This window comes from Balearica regulorum, chromosome 6, assembly GCF_011004875.1.
Source record: "Balearica regulorum gibbericeps isolate bBalReg1 chromosome 6, bBalReg1.pri, whole genome shotgun sequence".
Taxonomy (NCBI): Eukaryota; Metazoa; Chordata; class Aves; order Gruiformes; family Gruidae; genus Balearica; species Balearica regulorum.
The window spans coordinates 121,610-141,101 of NC_046189.1; the positions used below are offsets into that span (position 1 = coordinate 121,610).

The 19,492-nt window shown below is 42.1% G+C and overlaps 1 protein-coding gene across 3 annotated transcripts in view; it reads right to left on the reverse strand.

Moving 5' to 3' along the window:
* Positions 1-19,492, reverse strand: part of DIP2A (disco interacting protein 2 homolog A) — a 137,388-nt gene that overhangs the window by 71,972 nt on the left and 45,924 nt on the right. For all 3 annotated transcript variants that reach the window (XR_012835958.1, XM_075755819.1, XM_075755820.1), the window contains exon 3: positions 4,148-4,267. Coding sequence is in view for 2 of the 3 variants with exons in the window: in XM_075755819.1 (XP_075611934.1) it covers positions 4,148-4,267 (120 nt within the window). In the remaining variant the exon portion in view is untranslated. The remainder of the gene's footprint in view (positions 1-4,147; positions 4,268-19,492) is intronic.

Here is a 19,492-nt window from a genome sequence, read left to right on the forward strand (position 1 = left end):
GGAGAAGGCACAGTGCCTCCATCAGACACCACACACCCTCTCTGAAGGAAAAGCCAGCAGCAATGGCAATGCACCCATCGGCAAGTGTCCAGCCGCGGGCGTAAGGGTCTTGGTGCTTAGCACGGACAGATGCTTGCAAAGTCTCTGCGTTTCTCGCTTTATCACACTCTTTTCATTTAACAGAAGGAAAACCTAGTTTAAGTGCTGTAATGTTAACTGCTGTTCAGGAACTCTTAGGTAATTTAGTTGCCTACAGTATTTGTTGATGGTATTCACTGTCGGAATTTTTTTTGGTAATATTTACTGCTTGAAGACAAAAATCTGTGGCTGATAAAAATTATAGTTAGTTTAAATGGACAACAACCCTGGGAAACTATAAAAAAATGTGCTTACGGCTAGTAAATGGCAGATTAATTGCATAAAAAGACAAAACTCTTTCACTTGCTCATTTTAAGTAATTTATATGGACGGTTCTAAAATAACTATAATTGTTCCAAAAAGAGATCCTGTTCTATGAAGTTGCATTCCACCCTCATCAGCTACTCTTGAAAAGAACATAGCAGAACTGATGAGATGCAAAGAAAGGAAAAAAAGAAATAAAGACTGGGAGGAAATAAAAAAAGAAACAACACACCCTCCGCTCCCCCCAAAAGTTTAAAGAATAAATAAGCATGCCATTGATAAAAGCAGCAATAGTATCCAGTATTACAGCCTAAAGCTGTTTATCCTTCGTAACAGGTAACGTGTGTCAACATCCAGGGAAATTCAGAAAGGTAACAACAATTCAAGCTGGTGGTGGTGGACATCTTGCCTTTAGGTGGAACATGCTTTTAGCATAGCTAGAATTTCTCAGATAAATTGGGATTGCTTTGTGAAGCAAAACTGTGACTGTCTTTATGCCAAAGTATTGAGAGGAACAAAGTGAAGCTACTTCGCAGTAACAGGCATTTTCTGAGGCATCTTGTCAACATTTCTGTTCGCGCTCCATGTATACATAAATCTCACAGCATGAGCAGCCATGAAAAAGAGCATCAACACCAATGTGAAGTATTTTCAGACTCGAATCAACTACATGATTCACCACCTACTAGAATCAGAGTAGTAATACGTTCAAGGAGTAAAACCACATGCAACAAACACCTTGCGTTTTTCTTTCAGTCTATCTCTTCACTGAGGTAAAGAGAACCACTAATGCAATAAATCTGAAGAATTGTTTTGTAAAAATTAAAGAGGAAAAAGGAGACAAGCTTCTGAAAGCTATACCTAGGTTACCTTCCCTAGACGTAAGTTTAACCTAAATCAAGTCAAGTAAACCCATCACTATTTGGTTTTGACACCACCTCAGCACACTAAGTCTTGTCATATATCACTGCTGGGAAAAAGAAATACAATTACACGTGTTACAATGAAGAACTTTTTCCCCAAGAGTTTAAATTTCAAAGTGAAGAACATATTCTGGGCAAGAACATTTCATGAACCATGAGTTAGAGGAGCAGCGATGGGAAACCTTAGCAGCTCACATGAAGTACTACCTAGGGTTTTGGCACTGGCCAGTGACAAGTACAAGAAATAACCTAAAACCCCTCATGTCAGGCTTCATCTTGAATAACTGCCCACTGGCAGGATTGCCTGAACACTTAGGGTCATTCAGAAATATTCAGATTGAGATGTTAAACTATTGGCCAAGCTCTAGACCGATGAGTCTGTGAGTACTACTTCAGAATCACGGAAAAAATTTTATTTAAAAGAATTTTTAAATTAACAAGGCCATGGAAATATTCACTCTAGGAAAAGAGGAAGCACTGCTAATCAGACTAACACTTAAAAGCCACATCTATTCCTAAGCAAGTATGCAGGCCGAACTTGGTAATACCCACCCACTCCTACATGTCTTGCACTGCAAGACTAATGAGCCCTATGCCAAACTTCCCCCAGACACCACCAGTAGTATGGCAGGATTGTTTACTTGCTTCTTGGTTGGTTTGTTAGCTTTTTAAAGTACCCTCGGTGCAGATTAAATGGGACATCTGAGGCTCTGAGACAGGAAAATTGTCCATGTATACAGCATATTGCTCTAGACCCTCCTAGCTCTCTCAGCTAATGGTTCCCTGGTATTCCCTGTTGCAGTTGTGCTCTTTTTGCAGATTTTATTTATGTTAGTTTAACAATGTCAAATGCTACTTTAAATTAATTAATTTCTATCAGATTCATGACTCTCCTTGTAATTTATTTGGAATCTACTCACTCAAAGGAACTTGGAAATCATGGCTGTAATTCAACCACTAAATCTGTTGTGTTTGGGGTTTTTTTGTTTGTTTATGTGGGGGTTTTTGGTGGGTTTTTTTCCTCCCTTTGGTATATATTCAACAGTAGAATTATATTGACAATACATTTAAAATGCAAAAATAAATTGAAATGACTGATTTGTACGTACTCTTAAACACGTCATTTAGTTAATTTTGATACTATGTAATCTTCCCTGACATTCAGAAGTTTCTTCTTAGTGTAGCTGAATGCACGCATCTTTTCCAGGAGTCCATATATACCCTCAGAATATTTAAGGAGTCTCATTCATCCTACAGTTATTCAAAAGGAACCCATACAGGCATATCAGCTCCACTTCTGGAGCAAGGTTGGAAATGTCAGCAATGCACATATGATGCAATAACCACTATGCCCAAGCAAAACAAGGTGACTGTGAGAAACCCGACTGAAAGAACTTCTGTCTCAAAGATTGCTTTGCTCAAGCGGTAAACCCCTTCAGCTACAGAGTGCGATAAGGGCAATTGCCGGGTCGTAAGGACGATTGCCGGGTCGTGGAGACTTTCAACCTTCGAAAAACGCCTTGCCGGATCACGCGCCATGGCGTCAGATAACAGTCGTGTGAAGAATGGGGCTGGAACTGTGTGTACGCATGTGCAGGAATGTGGAAGCCATGTCGTACGTGCCATCGTGAAGACCACCACGAGTATAAAAGGGGACCGCCAAGATGAGGATGGCGTGCCTTCGCCCACCTCCACAGAGCAAGGGATTTGGACTCTCCCGAGACGGACCTCCAAGACGCTGTGGACCTGCCTCTTCATCCGCCGTCGCAGAACGAGAGATTTGGACCCCTTTCCCCCCCACCGAGGCATCGTGGACTCGTGGCGGTGACTATTCTTGCGATTCTATCCCGGAGTCTTGCTTGGTTTTCTGCCTTTCTTTTCTGCCCTGTCCTATTGCTCTTATCGGTTACCTTTACCTTTTCTTTTTTTTACTCCTTTCATAATAAAAACTGTTTCTGGTATACGGCATTTGACCTCGTTTGTGTCTTAATCTCGCTCTTGGGATCGTATCGAAACCTCCCCGATATTGGATCGGGACAGTGACGCAAGACCACCAACATATTAAGGATGTGCAGTGCATGCCATTGCTTGCACTTCTCATCCCCAAACCCAAGACATATAATTACCCTGCAAAACAAACAGAAAAATTTCCAGTAAAAATGTCCAAAGTTATTTAGGAGAGAAAAGCTTCCAAACACCTGCCTTTTCTCACTATTGTGACAAGGAATTTCACAGGGAAACAGCATACTTCAACCACCTGATAAGTAACAATGGAAACAGGATGCGATGAGGATATTGATATTTTCACAGAAGTTTCCAAAACAGGTTTGTCACAGTGGTGTCCATTTAACATTAAGTAGAATATCCATTGTGACATTTCCCTTTTTTGTGCACTTGCCTTAAACCAGGAAATATCTGAAAGTGAGCTACAGTAAATATGATAATCCTATAACCTTCCCTTAACAAAATAGCCCAACCAACCAAGCAAATAAAAACCCCACAACCCACATGCTGTAGTCTTCCGAATGTTTAAATAACATTGGCAAACAAGAGAAAATTGTTAAGCATGCTGTAAAATTCACAATAAGAAAAACTTCAGAAGGCATGTCTACAATTTCTTTCCCTCCTAGCATTTCCTCCATTTTGGATTTGAACAAATCCACTCACCTATACAAAATACAAAAAGCTACTTGAAAAATATCCATTAGCTCTTCCCTTCTTCCGAAGCACTTTCAGCTTTTTCTTTAGGTGTAGGTACTACTTTACTGGTACGCTTTTCCTCTTAAGACGCCTGACGTTTTAGCTACATTTCTTTTCCTTACCCGATCGGAAGCGCTCATCCCTCGAGTTGGTAGAACGAGATTTCTGCTGTTTAGATACAGCAGCGGTAGCTTGTGAAGAGCCTGGGACTCTGTTCTCTGCTTGCAGGGATGGATCCACACCTGAAATACAGTTTTATTTCAATACAAATTCAGGTTCACAAATAAAACATCTGCTCTCATGTCTACATTGTTCTACCACCCTTGACACCTACTTACAAGTTCAATTGGAGCCCTAAGTCTATACCTTTAAAAAAATCTCATTTTAAAGTTAAAATGAGTTAAACCCCCACATTTTAAATTATTTAAACCCTGCCTGACCTGATAAGCATTTCACACAGAAGATAAGAAATGCTTCTGAGTAACAGAAAAACTCCTTTACTCCTTGCAGGCAGGAGTTTACAATCATTTGTCACTAGGTGCTCTGTATGCCAGATCCACGCGGAAGGGGGAGAGGGAACCAACCCTCTCCCAGCTTACTGCTAGACATCAAAAGAAATGCTGCAGAAATGGTTACAATTACACATAGGACTTGGAGATCCTGAAGAGATAAGATGATACTGCTCCACTTTTTAAATAAAACTTGAACAATTCTGTCAAATTTCTTTTGAGTCTAAAAACAAGACAGCTAATTTGAGTAAAATTTAGGAATGTGCACATCTGTTTAATCTATTCCTCTTTAATAGAGCAATACCCAGAAGATTCACATTGTACAAAACCTCCACAATTCTCCAATAAAAACTTTGCAGATATTAAGGGCAGAATTACTCTTTCAGCTTCGGCTGTCTAAAAGCTACTGCTCTAACCTAGGTTGGCCGGGCACTTTATATATTCATTAAAGGATTACAGATCTGCCCGTCCCCATGGAGGGTAACAACACCAAGAGGCACTGAACTGCTCTCTAGTTGCTTCCTCAGCACCTGCCTAGAACAGGGCTGCAGGCAGAGAACTAGGGCAGGTGCCTGCCTTTGGGCTGGTGGACATTCAGGAAGCTGAATCTCACCTTTACGTTCTAGCACAGCAGAAATAAGAAATCAAAGAGGTGGACAGTAACTATTAAATATTTCCTATCACTCCCTAACTTCCCAAATGAGGAGACTCCCCCTTGATATATCTGCAAGGACTATAGAAATTTGATCTAGGAACTTCACGTGCAATTTTATTTGCTCACCTATTATACGTCTACACTTCAAGTACGAACCCAAGAGCTAAAAGCTCTGCAGGTGCTCTCTGAGGACACATGTCACCCACAGCCACGAGAAGCCAGAGGAGCGTAAAGAACAAAGCAGGACTCTTCAGTTTGCACTGTTTGAAGACCGGTGTGTGATCACCTCCAGAAGTGCAATAGCCACTACACACCAAGTACAACCGATGTAAAATTACAAAGCAGCTGGAAGGTTATTTTGCATGAACCTATCATAAATTTATGATCTTATGTGGCTATTTGGCTTAGTGTTGTGTTTCATAGTAAGCCTTCCTTAACCACAGAAGATCTGCTGCACCAAGTTTACTATGTTTCTAGCCCTTGGACCATAGAGGGCTGAGTACATCTCTCATTTTACTCTTTCCTTCCCTTGAAGAGCTTCTGCTTTCCTACCTGTCCTCAAGTCTTGCTAGAACTAGAAACAACATTTTCAAAATGCAAATATTTACAGAAAGCAGCTTTCCCTGAAGACATCACTCAAGAAGAGTCCATGCCAGTTCCTTTGCAAGTAAAACTACGACTAACAAGTGAGAAAGGATTCCTCTCTCTCTCATGGCGTTTCTGTTCCCTCCCCTACACCCCAAGCGTTTACCAAGAAAGAAATTGCTGATTAATTATCAATAAATCTAGCAATTAGAAAAGATTTTTATTAAGACTTTTCAGTAAGATGTGGTCTTCACATTTGAAGTATAAGTTTTCAAGCAGTGATTGGATTAAATATACCAGTTCTACCTCAACTAATCAAAATGGACTTTCAAATAAATACTCTCTTTAAATATAATATCCTCAGGAAAAGTGTTTTATCATCTTCTTGACTGGATTAGTTGCTATACATCAGCCTTCTTAGGCATCTGCTAAGACCACTAGGTGAATGTGCTCCGTAATCCTTTTTCCATCCCTATTTGCAGGTAAGAGCTAACCCCTCTGGGTGCTGAGAAGGCAACCTTGAGTTAGCCATGGGTTCAGGGAGGGGGTGTGGGGAAAAAATAGCAGCCTAAGTAATAGAAGAGGAAGGAACATTTAATAAATCACACAGATCTAAGATTTTAGAAATTAATCCACCTCCAGAGACATGCTCCTGTCTTTTACAATCTGCTATGCAGAAGGAACAAACACATTTGCACCTAATGGAGTGTTCCTACTCTCCAAAAGTGAAGCTTTTGAAGTAGATGACACACTAAGTAACACCAAATAGATTTCCCGATAGGGGAAATGAGACAGGCCAGTAAAGAAACTCAAGTGTCCTCAATGCAGAGCAGCTGAACATGAAGCTGAGTAAGCACGTGATGTTTCAACCCTACCCAGTATAAAGAGGTAATGTTAAACAGTTTAGCAGATTTCTGTTTCTAGAACAAATTTAGTCTACCCACTGAATCGATTCAACATATCTGATACTCAGAGAGGTGAAAACACTGGAGAATTGTATTTTACATTTCACGTGAATAAAAGTTTTACATAACCACAACTCAAGTGTCCAGCCAGATTTGTTGATCTGGGAACAGTAAACAACAACTTTGTATTTGGTTAAAAAGATCGAGGCAAGTCATCTCCTCAAAGCCTGAGTCAAAAAAAGAGCAGATGCAAATGGATAACGTGATTAACTAAGGTGGTGAAAAAGGGAACAGGACTAGCAAAGCTGGGAGTCTCCCTAAACCAGACTGCCTGTTTGTGACATTTTCAGACAACAGCGTATCTACATTCGGAAGGTCAACGTGCCAAACATCAGGTCAATATTGGGTGATCTTGTCACAAGGGACCGTGGGTGAAGAAGGCAACAAAAGAGCAGGAAAGTTGGTTTGTTTTTTTCTTTTGGTGCCATTTTTTCCTCCAAAAGAGGGTTATCAGTTGTAAGTGGAAGAAGAGATTAATGCTCTACTCATAATTCCTTACACCTATCTTTTCCAGTCCTACAGTTCAGTACGTGGCTTTCCAAGCCTGTCCCTTTCCCTGGGCACAGTATAGCCCACAAATCCCCACGCTGAACTCCTGCAGCTGGTACATAAGCAACTAACTACAGAGCCTTGGAGTCAGGACTCACAAGACCGCAACCAAGCCCCTTGCCCACTTTGTGATCAACCCCATGTGCCCAGCAAAGCTGGCCAGCATGACCTGTGATCGATGACACTGCTGCATCTGGCGCAAGGGGTCAGTCCTTGAAAGCACGGGGAAAATAAGACGGAAAGTTGGAGCTAATTGGAATAATCATTCAGCAGATGACAAGCTGCATGTGGGGTGCTTCCGAGCCATGTGCCACTTGAGCATTGCTCTTTGGTAACACCAGTACTGGGGGCAGGGGGAGTGGGGAACAGAAGGGACTCCAAATAAGCGTAAGAGTGCATGAAGGCTTACAAACTCCAAAACCAGAACCCTCTCCTCCTCCCAACGCTTACGGAACAGATTTTTGTTGATTGGTGTTAGGGCAGCTGTACTGTGATGAAACATATACCAATGAACCTCAGCAGTTCCCATGAAATTAGGATGAGGCACAAAATCAGTGGCACTGTTAGAAACCACAACTGTGTTTCTTCAGGTTAAATCTCCCTTTTTGCTTTCTCAAAGAAGAAGGTTTCACATCATAGTGAAAAAATACCAAGGATGAGTCTGAAAAACATCAGGTTTTGTAAAAATAGCAAGACATTGCATCTAACTCTTAGGCTACACAATTATGTGCCAGAAAAATCCTGTTCCACAAGCTTGGTGAACTTGTTAATTTATTCTGGTACTATGCAAATCACTACCTTAGCCTTCAGCAAAAGCAGCTGGATAATTAGGCTAACTCCCCCCATTCACACTGAAGATCTTTACAAAAATAACATTTTAAGAAATACACACTAAAGACACTTGATCCACTATTACTGTATTTTGTCCATTTTTAACTTACCCAAAGCCAGCAAGAATGAAAACTCATCTTAAAGAGGCTGCTTGTTCCAATTAACTCAACAATTTGCTTCCACAGGATGGAATTAAAGTTAATATTTGAATTATAACTGTATTTTTCCATCCACTTATATTGGAGAACCAAGTCTAACACTGACATTTCTAGCAATTTTGATTTATACAAGCAAAAATTATTTTACCATAATAGCACCGAACAGTTGACAGTATAATGAAGACTCTTTGCTAGCATTGCCGGGGAGGATGCCTAGCTAAACACATCTGGCATCAGACAGGCAGAGATAAAGATTTCAAAAACATTCTTAGCAAAAGCACAAACTTTATTGCTAGAGGACTCTCCCAGGCAACTCACATGCAGAGCAGTTGCCCTATTGCCTCTTACATCTCATGTGCCTAAGATGTGATGACTTAACATCAAATTTGATGGCTGGACTTGATGATCTTAGAGGTCTTTTGCAACCTTAAAGATTCTATGATTCTTAAAGATTCTATGAATTCAACGGTTTTTAAAGACTTTCACCAATGTCTCAGCAAACTCTTATTTGAAACAGCTATTAGACATTCAAATCTAATTACCCTCGCAAAAAGACTGATCTTGAAATTCATCTCTCAAAATAGAAATTCGGAAAAAGTAATTTCATTTCTAAACTAGGTTAATTTGTGTAAGTTGTACCAGTTTACAAGCTGAACCTTTCAAAAGTATTCTCTTCCAAGTTTTAGTGGTAAACTGAACAGTAAAACCAAAGGAGTTAAAAAAGCAGTTCCCTCATCTCAGTTTTACTTGTGTTGCTTCCCAGTTATGTATCATGCCCCCAAACATCCACAGCGTATCCTATTAAAGAGCTCTGCAGAGAGGAGAGAGGAAGAGGGAGATTGTAGAGGAAACTTTAGGCTCTTCATACACTATTAAACCTTTCTGCAGCTGTTGAACTAGATCTAGAAATAAGAAAGGAACAAAAGAATACAACCAGGTTCAAAGCACTAAAAGAAAGGAAAAAGGGGTATGACAAGGCAGAAAATAAAACACGTGTGGGAAACTCCCAGTCTGGCTCTAGGCCAACCTGCCGGTCCACCCAGCCCCGCTCTTGTCCCTCTCAGCTGTCTCCTCCACACCCGACTCTGCCCAAAGACCAGGGCCAGCTGAGCAGCCCGCAGCACACTCTGCCTTACTGCCCTTTCCACTTCCGTCTCCTCCAACCAATACAGCATGGCAGAAGAGGCACATCGCTGTGCAGCACCATCACGTGAAGTTCTGCATGTAACCCCTTGATCTCACCATCGCTAGGGTACCTCATACTCCTCAGTCTTCTCAAGCAAAGCCGCGTAGCTGTGCTAACGTGCACCCAGCTTAAGTACAGCTCCGCAATAGCAGTCACACTAATTCCACGTTTCTTTAAAAAGAATTTTAGATACAGTTATTTCCCCCTGAACTGTGAGGGGAAAAAAGCAAACTTCTCACAAAAATGACCTGAGATGCTAAAGTTTTACATGAAATGCATACGCTGAGTCCCAGATCTTTTCATAGAAAACTTAAGGCAGGAGAATAAATGGAAATTTTTCCTCAAGATACTGAAGTCTGAGAACCTCTCTCTACTTTTTGGGCTGAGAAGCCTCACCTCAGTTATGAGACATCCGGTCCTTACTCAGGTCATAGTTCAATTTTATCATTCTCTGCTGTCATACCACATCCTGGGATGTATTACCTGATGCACACATTCTTGTCTTCAATATATGAAATGATCTAAGTGTTCACACCTTCTAGGTCAGCGAGACTGAACAAGGGTCTACCCAATGTAATTTATTACCCAGAAAAAGATATTGGAAAATAATGAAAAGGCAAAAAAAGGCATCATATACATGCATTACGCTTGACGATCTTCCACTGTTCTGTAACATTTCCCTCTATTCAAGGAATTAAACTTCATTTCCTAAGTTGGAGAAAGTAAAACAATTTTAAGAGTGTTATTACTTTCCATTAAAGAAAGCATACAACAGCAGCAAAAAATACAATAGTGTAGAAGAAGCTTTTTAAAAATTCAGTGAATCCAAATACTAGCCAGGAAACGAAACTGTCTTAATGACAAAATACCAATGGCAAAAGACATGCTCATTTAGACATTATGACCTGACTGCTAAGCAGAACACCTACGTATCATTAGCCAGAACTTTTATTTCTCAATATAACAGTCCATTCTAAGCAGCAGTTCAGGAGATGCTTCACAAGCAGCCCAGCTCTCCTGGGCTAATCCTGCCTGTCAGTCACAGCCCAAATTAATACAAATTGCCCACGCAGCACGGGTCTAATCAATGCAGGCTGTAAAAGGAGCAGAAGCCAGATATGAAAAGCTCCGGTGGCAGAGTCAGCAAAATCAATGCCAGGAGCAGGGAAGGGCGAAGTACAAATATTCTATAGCATAAAGATCCAAACAGAATATACGATCCTTAAAATAATATGCTGATTATATTATCTAGTTAGCCTTTACCACTACATAGGTGGTAACCACCAACCGATTACCAAATGAACCACGGGAAAAGATGAATGGCTTGAACCTGACTACTTACGTTCAGATTACTTGAGAATCACCTGCCTGAGGACTAGTTTCTTTGAATTATTTTTTTTTTTATTCACAGAGTGAAATCACCAACATTTTGTTTCCTCCCTTGGCAGCAAGCTCAAAAATATTTGTTGTACCTAGACAGATATAGTTAGACTGGTGCAGGATGACTCTTACTTTTCATGAAAAATTAATTTATCACAAAAAAAAAAATCAACAAAAACCATAGTCAATCTTATAGCCCAATCTCCTTGTTCAAGCTCCCAAAAGAATGTACTATGAAATATGGTCATAAACGTGCAATACTAAAAAAATCACTTAATTAAAAAGGTACAAGAACAGTAATCTCTTGATATCACAGAAATCACAGAATCCCAGACTGGCAGGGGTTGGAAGGGACCTCGGGAGATCACCTAGTCCAACCCCCTGCTAGAGCAGGATCACCCAGAGCAGGTCGCACAGGATCACGTCCAGGTGGGTTTTGAATCTCTCCAGGGAAGGAGACTCCACAACCTCTCCGGGTAGCCCGTCCCAGTGCTCGGTCACCCTCAGAGGGAAGAAGTTTTTCCTCACGTTGAGATGGAACCTCCTGTGTTCCAGTTTGTGCCCGTTGCCCCATGTCCTGTCACTGGCCACCACTGAGAAGAGTCTGGCCCCTTCCTCTTGACGCCCACCCTTTAGATATTGATAAGTGTTGACCAGATCCCCTCTCAGTCTTCTCCAGCCCCAGCTCTCTCAGCCTTTCCTCATAAGAGAGATGCTCCAGGCCCCTCATCATCCTCGCAGCCCTCCACAGGTCTCTCTCCAATAGCTCCCTGTCCATCTGGAACTGGGGAGCCCAGAACTGGACACAGAACTCCAGATGTGGCCTCACCAGGGCAGAGTAGAGGGGGAGAAGAAGTAGGTTAATTCAGTAGCATCAAGAAAGGTAACTGCACTTTCTTCCTATAAATTATAAGAAATTATAAAAGCTATTGTAGACTCTAAGACACCAGGGTAAGCTGCACGTTCCTTAGAAAAGGAACTACAGAACAAAGTGCTACAGGATATGTAAAACTCATCGCATTCCAATTGAATGCTGGGCTGGAGTACTCATAAATAAATAAAACCAAAAATCACAGCTACATAGAATCAGAGAACAGCCCAGGTTGGACCTCGAAAGATCACCTGGTCCTTTCAGTTGAAATAGGAAGGGCATGTATCCTTGTTAGCAGCAGAAACATTTTTCAGAGACTGGAGGAATGTCAAATGGCTGCACAGTCTTAAACCCAGTTTCCTACGCTAGCCTTAATCCCACTCTAACACACCTTTCTATTCAGCATGGCTAACAGAATACGCACTCATCATTCATCAAGTAATCAAAAGTATTACAGAGTAAGAAATACGTTCTTTTATTTTCAGGACTTCATATGACCAGTAGACAAAATCATCAGGCATACCAGGCTGCACTGCTAAGTTATCTTTCATACTATTTGATTGTTTGATGCTTTCACTGAGTTCCTACAGAATTAGCAGTAAGGTTTTTTCAGGTAAGTTACATAAAACAATGAAAATGTAAGAAAAATGGAAGTATGGGACATGCCAGCCTCAACCAAAACTAGAGGAGGTTTCATCATCATTTTTCTTAAAAATGAAAATTTGACAATTTTCATTTTACTAAAGCAGAAGCACTAAGAAAGAAAAGGGGAGAAATGAAGAAAAGAAAATAATTTTAATTACAGTGGAATCACTCTTGACAACAGAGGGAAAATAAAGTTACTCAGCAAGGTGTTTCTCTAGCACTAAATCTAGTGAAATCATCTACACAAACTGTTCTGTAAAGCAGCACCAGAACACTGACTGCAGTTACAGCCTCATTTACGCAGCAGAAGAGGCAATTTGGAAATAACCATTAACACTGTAAAAAAAGATCACTAAGAAATCAGAATACTAAGGAAACGACCATCATGAGGCAAGAGGGTAGATGCCCACATTCTCAGGAGCGTGCATGTCGCAGTTGGCCAAAGGTCCTCAGATTTCTGTCTATGTTGGTGAACTGGATCTGAAACCTCAGGGAGACAAGTTTCATTGACGTATCTGAGCAAACAGCCACTGAAGAGAAAAAGAGGTTCAACAAGATAATTGAGGGGCATCACAGAGAAATCCTGTTTCTGTATTAGCAGCCCTAATGGAGGAGAAAAGTTTCCATGCAAGATGACACCAACCTAACGAAGAGAAATTATTTGATGATGTGTCTGCTTGATAAGATGGCCAGATTTACTTTTGAATTGATAGATACCTCTCTAGGGACAAGAAAAAGGGGACTGCTGTGTTAGGGGGTTCAACCATGAACCAACTGTCTAGATTTCTGACCATATCTGAGAGGCCTGTGGGATGAATTGCCAGGTGAAGAGTTCTCACGACATATCTGAATGTGGTCCTGCAAAATATTGGAGATGAATCAGCAGTAATAGTGTAGACACCAGTAGGGTAGGAAAGAGGTTTTGGAGTTACAACTTGAGCTATTTAGAAAGGAAGCTGAAGACCAGCACCTTCATGGTAGCATAATCATTCCTGTAAAAGACACGGAATTAGAGCAGATGGAGACAACATGCGCCTGAGAAAACCATGGAACAAAAAATATTCGCAGTTAATCGAAATTGATAGGCTTTTGGAAGAATAAACAGCAAGCAACAGAGCATCCACCAGTGTAAGGAAGCAAAATTAACACTCACGGCAGACACTATCCCCTAGCTCCATCTCACAAATTAGATGACAGTCTTGTCTTCTGTTTTAGAGATATTACTTTCAAGTGTCGCCTCCCCTTCCCTCCAAGTGAAATACGGTTTTCATTTACAATGCAGTCGTCTTTTCCCTTTCAACGAGGCTCCCCAGTCTCTCTGTATTTTTTCTTTCCCCTGTAAGTCTCCTCCAAACATCTTTCGCTGAAGCTTTATCAAAACTAATGTTCCCACCGCACTGCCTAGGAGATGGAGAAGAGGGACTTGTACTGCACGCAAGAGCCAGAAACACGCACATGGGACCGTCTCCCATTTTAATCTTGCATCCCACTTCTCCAGAGGGAATTTCAGCAGAAAGGATGAAGTAGCACTTGCACATCTTCAGAACAGATGTCCCTCAACCCCAAAACCAATGTCCCACTCAGCACAACACATCAAATGGAAAGGAACTGGGATTTTACAGTTGCTTTCCTTGCTCAGACAGTACCCAAAGAATCGGTCAGGATGTAGTTACTATCACTAGGTTTAAGCAAAGGAGAAAGCTCTAAATGAGCTAGAAAAAAGGGCTGGTACTCCTATCTGGAGCTTTGCTTAAGATAAGCCCTTTGTCAAACCTCTCAGCTGTTAAACTAATTCATATTTGCCATTACCACACCCTTCTGCAAATATTTTGAGGAGTTTTGCAATATGACTCTTTGCGGCAGCCATCCAGCTTACATAACCCTGTTTACTTTGAAGAATAAACTCTTCCCCTGATCTGTCTGCACATAAACCCTTCCTTTTGACTGTGTCTTGAAGCCAAAGTCAGTTCATTTGTTTTCAAGAATAACAACTGGAAAAAAAGGAGTAACACCTTACATGCTTTTCAATATTTTGGGGGTTTAAGGACCCAAACGAAGCAAAGCCGTAAGTGATAAAACTGGAGCGGAGGAAACCACAAACCAAATCATAACAAAGTTTAAGCAGAAATACGGTACTTTTTATTAGAACCAGCAATAGTTGGAACAAAGCAGACAAGAATAGGAGGAAAAAAGGAGCAGGAAAGTCGAACAAAAAAAGGAAGCCTACAGAGGGTGGAAACAAGGGCAGGTAGCCTGGGAGAAATATAGAGAAACTCTGAGCAGCCAGGGAGCAGGTTAGGAAAGCCAAAGCCCTGATAGAGATTAGTCTGGCCAGGGATGTCAAGGACAACAAGAAAAGCTTCTATAGGTATGTTAGTGAGAAAAGGAGGATGAGGGAAAATGTGGGACCCCTCCAGAATGAAATGGGCGACCTGGTTACCCAGGATATGGAGAAGACTGAGGTACTCAACAACTTCTTTGCCTCAGTCTTCACTGGCAAATGCTTGAGCCACACTGCCCAGGTCACAGAAGGCAAAGACAGGACTGGGAGAATGCAGAACCGCCCCCTGTAGAAGAAGATCAGGTTCAAGACCATCTAAGGAACCTGAAGGTGCACAAGTCCATGGGACCTGATGAGATGCATCCACGGTTCCTGAAGGAACTGTCGGATGAAGTGGCCAGGCCACTCTCCATCATATTTGAGAAGCCCTGGCAGTCCAGCGAAGTTCCCGCCGACTGGAAAAGGGGAAACATAACCCCCATTTTTAAGAAGGTGAAAAAGGAAAACCCAGGGAACTACAGGCCAGTCAGTCTCACCTCTGTGCCAGGCAAGGTCATGGAGCAGATCCTCCTGGAGACTATGCTCAGGCACATGGAAACTAAGGAGGTGATTGGTGACAGCCAACATGGCTTCACTAAGGGCAAATTGTGCCTCACAAATTTGGTGGCCTTCTATGATGGGGTTACAGCATTGGTGGGTAAGGGAAGGTCAACTGACATCATCTACCTGGACTTGTGCAAGGCATTTGACACTGTCCTGTATGACATCCTTGTGTCTAAATTGGAGAGACATGGATTCAATGGATTCGATGGATGGACCATGCGGTGGATAAGGAATTGACTGGATGGTCGCACTCAAAGAGTTGTGATCAACGGCTTAATGTCCAAGTGGAGAACAGCAATGAATGGCGTTCCTCAGGGGTTGGTACTGGGACTGGCACTGTTTAGCATCTTTGTGGGTGACATGGACAGTGGGATCAAGTGCACCCTCAGCAAGTTTGCCGACGACACCAAGCTGTGTGGTGTGGTTGACACACTGGAGGGAAGGGATGCCATCCAGAGGGACCTTGACAGGCTTCAGAGGTGGGCCTGTGCAAACCGCATGAAGTTCAACAAGGCCAAGTGCAAGGTCCTGCACGTGGGTCAGCACAATCCCAAACACAACTATAGGCTAGGCAAGGAAGGGATTGAAAGCAGCCCCGAGGAGAAGGACTTGGGGGTGTTGATTGATGAAAAGGTCAACATGAGCCAGCAGTGCACGCTTGCAGCCCCCAACTGTGTCCTGGGCTGCATCAAAACCAGCGTGACCAGCAGGTCGAGGGAGGTGATCCTGCCCCTCTACTCCGTGCTTGTGAGACCCCACCTGCAGTACTGCGTCCAGCTCTGGGGTCCCCAGTACAAGACGGACATGGAGCTGTTGGAGCGAGTCCAGAAGAGGCCATGAAGCTTATCAGAGGGCTGGAGCACCTCTGCTATGAGGACAGGCTGAGAGAGTTGGGATTGTTCAGCCTGGTCAAAAGAAGGCTCCGGGGAGATCTAATTGCAGCCTTCCAGTACCTGAAGGGGCCTACAGGAAAGATGGTGAGGGACTGTTCATCAGTGAGTGTGGACAAGGGGGAATGAGTTTAAGCTGAAGGAGGGCAGATTTAGATTAAATGTTAGAAAGAAATTCTTTACTGTTAGAGTGGTGAGGCCCTGGCAGAGGTTGCCCAGAGAGGCTGTGGAGTCCCCATCCCTTGAAGTGTTCAAGGCCAGGCTGGATGAGGCTTTGGGCAATGTGGTCAAGTGCAGGGTGTCCCTGCCCGCAGCAGGGGGGTTAGACTAGATGATCTTTAAGGTTCCTTCCAACCCAAACCATTCTATGACTCTATGAAAAAAACCCTTGATTTCAGATATAATTGCTTTATCATACAATTCCTGTGCATCTGGAGGTACTTCACTTCTACCAGACATACCACCTAGTAGAACATTTCTCTGCTTACAAAACCCCTGTTGGCAAAAGCTCCTCGTATTGCATGGCTCACAAGTGATACTAGCACTAATGATACACACGGTGCTTTAAAATTTCAAACCGCCTTTATAAAGCCCGTACTGATAAAGATGTTGATGCAGTAGAAAATATCAGCTCTTGGGAACACACAAATGAGTGAAGGATACTGACTGAAGGATACTGACTGAATAGCATTTCTGTTTTAAGCCTCAAAGAGCCCCTTAGAGATCTATGAAAGAACAAGCTGAAATCATTTGTCCTTATTTTTAAAAAAGCTGAAGAACCACGTGTTTTAATAAAAAAAAATCCTATGATCAGCTTGTTTCCTTTAAGACTACTTCATCTTGATTATTCTCCAACTTAAATATAAGACAGCATTAGTAATAGAAGCAAGAGATGTCTCCGTATATGTTAATTTGTTAAAGCACTATGAAAAGTTGGCTGAACTGATACCACAGAATGACCACTGGATCTCACGATACTCAGAGGCAAGGTTTCACTGTATTAAAAACAAGCTATGTGCTCAGGTTACTTGATATTTATAAAATGAAATGATTAGCATCACTTTTTAACTCAACAAAATAACCTGTTATTTGCTGCCTTACAGAGGTTTGGGTGTTTTTGCCTATTTTTTTTTTAAATTCTGAATATTAGAAATACTTTGTTGCCGATACTGAATTCAGGGATTTTTGTTCTCACTAGTTACACTATTAGTCTATGAAAAAGTACATGAGAGAGATGCAAGTTTCTAAATTTAATCTACCACAGGAAAACTCCAAGACAGCAAACCGGTTAGCTTTCAAGAGAAGAGGTGTAAAGCTTCACATGTTAACAGCTTTTTGCTTGACCTACACACTGTGGGTTTTGTAGGTCACACTTTATGCCAGATTTCACTCCGATAAGCTTTCTCAAAACTACCATTAATCTCGACAAGTACTTGTGGTTGACAAACACACTATGTCCTGTAAATAACAGCTCTCAGACGAAAATGAAGAATGTGTGGGGGTTTTTTTCAAGTTTATAAAGCAGAAGAATGTTTAGATTAGTATTTACATATCTCTCCATTTTTGCTTTCTTTATGTTTGTTATATTGTCACGAATAGCTAAGCAGTAGCACTATGGTAATGTACCACTCATATTTTCTTTCACAATAAATCCATAAAAGCAACAATCTTAAAAATTTATTTGCCCAAGATGAAGACAGACATTTGGAAATTCTATGTGAAACCTGATGGCTGAAGAGACCATCAGAGGCAGCAGGGGTAAACCAGCAAGTCTTAATTTGGCACTGATCGTTTCTTCTTGTACCAAATTTCTTTCTAACATCTACCAAGCCAGACTTGACATAAGCAAGCTAACGGAACAGACCCGTATGTGCTCTGCCTAATTACAGTCATGTAGGTGAGGCAGAACAAGTCTGTATTATTGGATGATTCACTGCAGATCCACTACAGACTGCAGAAGCATGGCCTCGAGCTGAAGCAATTACCTTCAAGTCAACAGAGGTCTCTTCCAGCATCTCAGGATTAGATGGAAGTCAACCAATATATTTTTTGTGTTGGATTTTATCTCATTTCTTCTGCTTTGGCTTGGAAGTGCTCTTGAATTTTAAAATCACCAGGTCCTAGCAGGTTCTTCTGACAAACAATTTTGGTTTTAAGCACTTAAGTACATTTGAAGTACATTTATGTACTTTTAAAAACCACTTACAGTGCCCAAGATGGAATCTCTGAAATTTTCATTTTCTTTTCCCAGCACAGCTCTCCCAGGTTGGTTCTAGCTACAACATCAAAATCTGTCTTGGACTTTCTCAGAGAACAATCTCAGAATATATTCTTACTGCTCTCACAAATGCCAAAAACAGAGAAAGGAAAGCTTACAGACATCTTTTGCTTTCCAGAAATACAGAGCATTAAAGCCCTGAGGTCCCTGGGGTACCCTGGCTAGGAGGAGTTCATGAATGAGCAACAGCGGTCAATCTGCAAATCCAGTACCACACGGAAGGTGGGCCTCAAGGGAAGGCAGGTGTTCAAGGTCTGATCCCCCTGGCATTTGACAGCTAATATACAAAGTGACAGCGGGCCTCAAATGCTACCACTGAGTTTTCTCAACTGAAAGCATATTTAGACCAGGAAAGTCTTGACTCCTCAAATGTTCAAGAGCTAGGAAGAAAACAAGTAAAACACAGGCAAATAAAAAATAAATATATATAGTGCTATACAGATGTTATTAATATACAGAATATATAAAATATATAAGTATATAAATACATATATAAAACAGTGTAGTAGTTCTATTTATATCATAGAATGGTTTGGGTTGGAAGAGACCTCAAAGGAACCTCCACTTCCAACTCCCTGCCATGGGCAGGGACACCCTCCACTAGCCCAGGTTGCCCAAAGCCCCATCCAACCTGGCCTTCAACACTGCCAGGGAGCCAGGGGCAGCCACAGCTTCGCTGGGCAACCTGTGCCAGGGCCTCAGCACCCTCACAGGGAAGGATTTCTGCCTCACATCTCATCTACATCTCCCCTCCTGCAGCTTCAGGCCATTCCCCTTGGCCTGTCACTCCCTGCCCTTGTCACCAGCCCCTCTCCAGCTTTCCTGGAGCCCCTGCAGGGACTGGAAGGTGCTCTGAGGTCTCCCTGCAGCCTTCTCTTCTCCAGGCTGAACAATCCCAACTCTCTCAGCCTGTCCTCACAGGAGAGGTGCTCCAGCACTCTGATCAGCTTCGTGGCCCTCCTCTCGACTCGCTTCAGCAGCCCAATGTCTCTCCTGTACTGGGGCCCCAGAGCTGGACACAGTACTCCAGGCGGGGTCTCACAAGAGCGGAGTAGAGGGGCAGGATCACCTCCCTCGACCT